This window comes from Nelumbo lutea, chromosome 6, assembly GCF_056320005.1.
Source record: "Nelumbo lutea isolate HS-2025 chromosome 6, American lotus-T2T, whole genome shotgun sequence".
Lineage (NCBI taxonomy): Eukaryota > Viridiplantae > Streptophyta > Magnoliopsida > Proteales > Nelumbonaceae > Nelumbo > Nelumbo lutea.
Genome location: NC_142689.1, coordinates 12,140,808 through 12,148,461, shown reverse-complemented (window position 1 = coordinate 12,148,461; position 7,654 = coordinate 12,140,808). Strand labels below are relative to the sequence as shown.

General features: G+C 36.2%; 1 protein-coding gene across 1 annotated transcript; it reads left to right on the top strand.

The window, feature by feature from the left end:
• The first annotated feature begins 284 nt into the window (after positions 1 to 284).
• Positions 285 to 7,396, top strand: LOC148847357 (fatty acyl-CoA reductase 3-like). The gene is made up of 10 exons (XM_088948694.1): positions 285 to 451; positions 578 to 681; positions 834 to 1,036; positions 1,149 to 1,249; positions 1,396 to 1,588; positions 5,098 to 5,259; positions 5,453 to 5,534; positions 5,959 to 6,225; positions 6,510 to 6,637; positions 7,026 to 7,396. Exons 1-10 carry the CDS (start codon positions 373 to 375, stop codon positions 7,183 to 7,185), a joined length of 1,479 nt encoding a protein of 492 aa, XP_088804820.1. The 5' UTR covers positions 285 to 372; the 3' UTR covers positions 7,186 to 7,396.
• Positions 7,397 to 7,654: the final 258 nt, after the last annotated feature.

Sequence of the window (7,654 nt, the reverse complement as noted above, 5' to 3'; positions counted from 1 at the left end):
AATCCTAATGGTAAGGAATTTTCTTTTGACACACAAAAAATCTTTTCCAGTGATGTATAAGTTAGTCAATTTTCTCACGCAATGTTTTAATTCCTCCGTTTGTTGGTTTTTTTTCTTTTTTTTGGTTGGTTGGAGGCTGGGCAAGTCGGTCGCGTCTTGGGCTTCTTGTTAATGGAATACAAATAATTAATTAGCCAACGACATTAAAACCCACGTCCGTGCAGTCCACGGTGCAATTCTCAAATCTTCTCAGTTCTCATTATAAATAGACGTAGAATTAGAGAGGTTCCTCAGACTTGGTACTGGTTTGCTTGTGTTAATTTGTTTGGTATCGTTTACGTTCTTTGCTAGCTGTCTTTTATTTCTATCAAAATGGAGTCGGGTGGCATTGTTGAGTCTATTGGGAATAAGACGATCTTAGTCACTGGTGCTACTGGTTTTGTAGCCAAGCGTACGACTCACTGATATTCTTTTATCAATCTCTGTCCTTAATTTCTTCCATTCATAAAGCCTTCTTTATGAATTCTTTTTTATCTTAATTCAGAGGGGCTAACTTAATTTGCTTCTGGGGATGCAGTTTTCGTGGAGAAAGTTCTCAGAGTTCAGCCCAATGTAAAGAAGCTCTATCTTCTTTTAAGAGCTCCTGATACCAAGTCAGCCACACAAAGGCTACATAACGAGGTTTGCAGAATTTTTCTCTGAATCAAGTAGTAGAGAACTTTTAAGAAGGGAATATATATGCTTTAGTTGGAGGTTCCATGGCAATTATTATATTCCAACTACTAGCTAGAGTAAGATAAATTGTTTTTCTTTTTTGTTTTAATAATATATAGGTGATAGAAAAGGAGGTTTTTAGGGTCCTAAGACAGAAACATGGTGCTGGTTTTGATTCCTTCATATCGGAAAAGGTGACTCCGGTGCCGGGGGATATTAGTTGTGAGAACCTGGGAGTAGAAGACTGTGATTTGAGGGATGAAATGTGGAGAGAAATTGACATTGTTGTGAATATGGCTGCAACAGTTAACTTTGATGAAAGGTATATTAATTCTCTCTCTCTCTCTCTATATATATATATATCCATGGGACATCCATCCCTTCTCTCTCTCTCTCTCTAATTAATACATACACTGATCCGGGAAAATTTGCAGATATGATGATGCGTTGTATACCAATACCTTGGGAGTGAAGCATGTTCTGAACTTTGCAAAGAAATGTGCTAAGTTGCAGATGTTTGTCCATGTATCCACGGGTGAGAACACATATTTTTTGGTTTTGACTTTAGCTTCTCTATCCAACTCAATGCACAAGATTTCAATAGGGTCTTTTGTACTACAAATAAATATATAATTGGGTCCCCCTCATACTGATAGATAGGATATGGTGATTTAATTTCAGCGTACGTGGCCGGACAGCAAGAAGGAGTGATAATGGAGAAACCATACCGAATGGGAGAAACACTCAACGGAACTCCCGGGCTGGACATCGAACAAGAGCTGAAAGTGGCAGAGGAAAGATCGAAAGAAGTGCAGGATTTGGGGTTTACAAAAAAACAAGAAAGAATTGCCATGAAAGAACTGGGATTGACAAGGTACGTAATTAACACCTCCTATAACTACCTACCTAACTAACTAATATATACATATATGCCATGGATATCATCATGCATGATCTATCATTTAAGAGACGGTCCTCTTTTGTCTTTTTCAAATTGAATTGAAGGCCCTTCAGTACTCCTAAGAAAACCCCACAAGTATTAATGGTTTTTTTTGGCATTGAATTTCTGTTTCTGCTCCACGCGATCGTCGAGCTCAGGAAAGGCGATTCAAACTTTAACGTTCAAATAATCGTACACTATTTTGTATGGTTGTTAACAAGAAATTAAACTGCATTCTGTATAGAGTATAGAAAGGTTCCGTGTGCAGGGGGCAATTGAAGAACAATGCTTCTTCAGACTTAAATCCACAAGGTGGTGTTCTTGGTTTCTTGCTTCGTTTATGGGGCGCGTAATGGGGCCGGCCTCTATATATATTTAATATTGTTTGCTGAGCTTTGTACCTAAACGTTGGGCAACAGAAATGTGGTTTCTGGTTTAAGAATAGAGCATAGACAATCGAACCACCGTAGACCCGGTTTAGTTCATATCGAATTGGCAAAATTAATCCAGTCCAATAATCAACCTGGGTCACCAAGCAATAATTAAATTTAAGAAAAAACAATTATAGTGGCTTAGCTGGCTGCCTTGGATGATGTGGCATGGAATTTCAGAAAACTCTCCACTTAATAATTAGAAAATACAGATATTTGGCAATTAACAAGATAAGGGGGCTCTCTCCCACAACCAACATTTCCCCCCTTAATTTGCCCTTTCAATATCTTCTCGGGGGTAGTCTGTCTCTTTGACCACTGCCATTGTGTAAGAACTACGCCAGTCTGATCCCTTGAGAGAGTGACGGTATCTGTTCCTCACAAATGGGCGCTTTACAGGCACATTCACCATGCACTAGGAACATCTCCCATGAATAATAACAAATAAGTACAGGAGATGTTCCCAATGTTGATTTACATGATTCCAGAACTGCTCTTCACAGAGTGCACTTCACAGTCCCATTTCACTGTGTATTGAGAACATCTTCCCATATTCTCAATACGCGGTGGGATAGATGGGGCTGTAAAGTCAGTGTGAGGTGCAGATCCTGATTTGATTTACACTTCTTCAGTTCAGCCACTTTCTGAGACATGTGTCCAATTGGATGGTGGGGCAATCCTTTCCTAAAATCTTTTAAATCGCCTTCTTGATTTTAGACTTAGGCCATATTTGCTTTTCGGTAAGTTACTTACCTGGGTAAGTTTTTTCTGGGAAATACTTACTCGGGTAAGTGCATTTATCCATGTTTTTTTATTTCTCATGTAAATAAGGCAATGGCCATTTTAGTCATTAAAATTCATTATTAAAAGGGGCATTCTTGTCCCATTCAAGTGTTGACAACTTTCCCCCTATGTGGGAAAGTTATTTACCCACCTAGGAGATGGGTATCACTTACCCAGGTACATGGTACCCAGGAAAATAAATTTTCCCTGATCCCCACATAAATCTCAAAAAAGAACATGAGATTCTTGGTCAATGGGAATTATAATCCATTGACCAACTTTCCCCCTCTCAAAATCCCAAAAATGAACACTCCCTTAGAGCCATCACTCTCCACCATTCCCTTACATTTTGATTTGGGTATTTGATATATATAGTTAAAAATCCAAAAGGGGCTTCTCTCCAATCCAATGTGGTTGTTGGATAAGGATATAATCCTGTTCTATCCTCATGGCTACGCGATTCATTTGTTGTTGTAATTAATGGCAATATCCATATCTAGGGCTGTTCACAAGAAGGCTCAACCCGACCAATCCGACCAATCCGAGTTGATTGGGTTTTTATAAGCACCGGTCGGTTTTGGGTTGTATAAATTCATAAACCGATGGTTCGGGTCGGTTTCGGTTATCTTGTGTGAAAATCGAAATCGATCCTAACCGAACCGACTTAGTTCCTACTTAACTAAGTTGCCTTTATCCTAATTCCTAATTACAACCTAACCTAGTCTTCTAGTTCCTATTTAACTAAGTTGTCTCTATTCTAGTTTCTATAGTCTTTTAAACCAAATAGGCAATTACAATTAGAATTAGGTGTCATTTTTTACTTGGATTAGAACTTAGAAAGTTTATTGAAATATACAAATTTTAGCCTTCTTTCTATAAAACAGTTTGACTTTCTATTTTCTTGATTACTTTTGTCTTCTATTCTAATTCTAACTTTTTAAATATATTTTTAGAAAATATCTTAAAAACTTCAGTTTTCAGAATAGATATTTCCTTCTAGGCTTCTATGTCATTTTTGTACAGGAGCAAAACCGAAACTGACCCAAAATGACTCAAACCGACCTGGTCGATTTTGCTTAACACTGGATCAGTTTCGATTTCCATCTCAGATAACCCGACCAGGTTGGGTCGATTGGGAAAACCCCAATAAACTGACCCAACCCGACCCGTGAACAGCCCTATCAATATCAAATTTGTATTGAGATGCATATTGGGTGGAGGGAAGACCCGTGTTCGAACAGTCTTTACAGCCCTATAGTGGGAATATCTCTTTACTAATGTGTTTTATTTCATATGAAGGTATTTTCAATACAAGGCTATAAAGGCTGCTCGATTGGGCCTTGTATTGACTGAACCAGATCTCTAATTAAACATTATTTTGATATGTTGTTATCATCTCTAAAGTTTTTTTTTTTTTTGAACCACACAATGTAAAAGAGACTGTTTTTCTTTCATTTTTTTTGAAACGTGATATATAAACATTGATTTGTATGATTCATGTGCTTTTTTTGGTATTTAATTCAAGGCACTAAGTTTTTAACATCGTAGGAAATCGGGGGATTCAAATCTGGTGTTAGGACTACACAACTAACACGCATTTATTAATTATTATTTACTTTGATAGTACACATCATCATATAGATAACATAAAGACTAGTGAGCTATATTGGTGCATGGCACACATCATATAACTGTTATGTCATGCTTGCATCAGTGAACCATGTTTTCCGGTTGAGAAGGCAATTAAAAATTATTTTGAAATTTGCTTTTTCCAGAAAGCTGGTTTGGTCGTGATTCGCGAACCAAAAGCTAACTAAGACTAAGTTCAATTGGGTGATTCAAACCTTCAGCCCTACCAAAGCTGGGAAGTGGACAGATCTGTTCAGTTTACAGATTTGACCATCCAATTTGTTTAGGGTTTTAAAATATTGCTTTTAACATGGACTATCAACTTAAACTAGCTGAAATCTGAAAAAGATGAATATATATAAATAATAGCTACAAGGTTTAATTTGAATTTTTGATTTGTTGTAATGGAAGATGATCAAGTATAGTTAGGTCTGGAATTATTTTACTTGTAAGTCTTCCCAATATTTTTTAATTTATTAAAACAAGCAAATTGATATATATATATATATATATATATATATATGAATGTTAACCAGGTCTGAAATCTTGGTTTTTAATTTGTTGATAATTAATTTCCTTTAATTACTTTGGATAATGAAGGGCAAGATTGTATGGTTGGCCAAATACCTACACTTTCACAAAGGCTATGGGAGAGATGCTTATTGGGAACTTGAGAGAAAACATGCCTCTTGTTATCATACGCCCAGCCATGATAACAAGCACTTACTATGAACCATTTCCAGGTTGGATTGAAGGCCTCAGGTAATTCACTTAAAATTCATAATCTCTCTCTCATCCTCTCTAATACACCACTTTATCTCTTAAATACAAACAGATCTATATATAGATTAAGTGGTTTTGTATATTTTACTTAGTCTTCTAAAATAAACTGATTTTTCATATTCCTATATATATGAACTTCAGCGCTCATCAAAATTCATTTTGTTGACTACAGAACCATCGATAGCTTGGCACTGGGTTATGGTAAAGGAAAGCTTACTTTCTTTCTTGGAAATCCTAAGATGATCATTGATTTGGTAAGTTAATTCTCACTATATCAACAATGACTAAATATCCAGATTGAATAGCCATATATGCATATATGTGCTTCAGATTTTTTTTTAATACCCAAATATTGTGATCTATGTGCTTAATGCATCCAATTGATACTCTCTTAACCTAACCCCCCCCATCTTACTTCATGTCTACAACACAGTTCATTCATTCAGTTACCTCTATACATTTTTCTTAAGGCTGTATTTGGTTTGAAAGAAAAGGTAGGGAAACCTTTGCAAGGTTTGTACAGGTTTGCATACATTTTTTTTCAAACCAAACACAGTCTTAAGTGATCATACTAGAGATATAGAAGAGAGAGAGAGATGGTGGTAAGTTCATTTAAGCATGCATATGTAGTACAAATAGGCTTGTTTGTCTTGATACAAAACTTGATTGATATCACAGATACCTGGAGATATGGTGGTAAATTCTATTATTGTGGCCATGGTTGCTCATCTCAATCAACCTTGTGAGCATATCTACCATGTGGGATCCTCTGTCAGCCAACCCCTACAAGTTACCTTCGTTCAGGAGTTTGGATATCATTACTTCGCTATGAATCCATGCATGGATAAAGATGAAAAGCCCATCAAGGTTGGAAAGGTTGCAATATTCAGCAATATGGATGACTTCCGTAGATACATGCTCATTCGTTACTTGATCCCTTTAAAGGTTTGCTTTATGCATATATAGCTTTTATTTATTTATTTGTTTCATTCTTTTGTTGAATGATACTTTAGCTTTGGACATTGTGTATCTAGAAACTTTTTATCACCCTAACTCCTAAAATAACAATCTATTGAAGGCATTCCTATTAATACAATAATAAGGGTTTTCCTCATCTAGAAGAAGTAAAAATAATAGTTGAGAAGTTAAGTTTAATTATGTGTCCTCTTTTTTCCTCTTTCTGTTCACCATTGTTGATCCTTTTATTTTTCTTGTCTATTTGCTTTCAGGGATTACAATTGTTAAATGTAGTATGTTGTCAATATTTCGAAGGAGCCTATGGTGATCTCAAGCGAAAGATCAGCTTTGTATTACGATTGTTGGAACTTTACGAACCATACTTGTTCTTTAAAGGAGTGTATGTATTTCTTCTTTTTTTTTTTTTTTTTTGTGCTTATAAATGATCATCTAATATGTTTTGGGATCTCATTTTAAACGTATAATTTCATTAGTTGATTTATTAGGGGAACAAGTCAGACCGGATTGAATCAGGTTGAGGTCAACCCTAGCCCAACCTCAATTGTTGAACCCTCCAAAATTAACCTTAATGCAACCTGATGGTATGGGCTTTGAATTGGCTTTATATTTTTCAATACTAACCATATTATCAAACCAATTCAATCCAACCTGGCTTTTTTGGATTTGGTTTGGGCTATCCCGACCCATGTTGCACCCCTATGATTTTTTTTTTTACATAAAAATCTTTAGAATTTCTATTAACTCCGAGCTTTCTTGTGTATGTATAGCTTTGATGACTTGAACACAGAAATGTTGCGCAAAGCAACTCTGAAGAACGAGGTAGAAGCGAGTATGTTTTGCTTTGATCCCAAGCATATCAATTGGGCCAACTACTTCATGAACACTCACCTCCCTGGTCTTGTAAAATACGTCTTCCAGTCACAATAAATAAGTCTATGCCTGTACTGAGGTAGTTCTTTGTATTTCTCCTCAGCCATCCTGTTTATTATATCAAAAATGTATTTTTTTCATAATAATTAGTCACTTAGTTGTTGTAAGGTTTAAAACATATAGCTCCATGCATGTTTTGGAGACATCATTAATGTTGTTGCATGCAAAAACCGAATCGAACTGTCAAAGAAGCAAGTTTTTGTTTGGACGGGTGGTTTCTAACATTCTATTGAGTTGGGTCTGCCTGATAGAAACCGAATCGAACTGATTATATGGTTGTTCTGGTTTTGAGTTTTGTGTTTCGAGCCCACCCGTTGTCATTCTATTTGTATGTCTGTGGTGGACCTAGGAACAACCCGAGAATTTGTGGGTTGGGCTAAAAACTGATCATCCGAGAGAGACCTTTGGGAGGAAGAGAACATATAGGATTTTTAAGTGGATAGCCCAAACAGAGGCGAGAACTTAT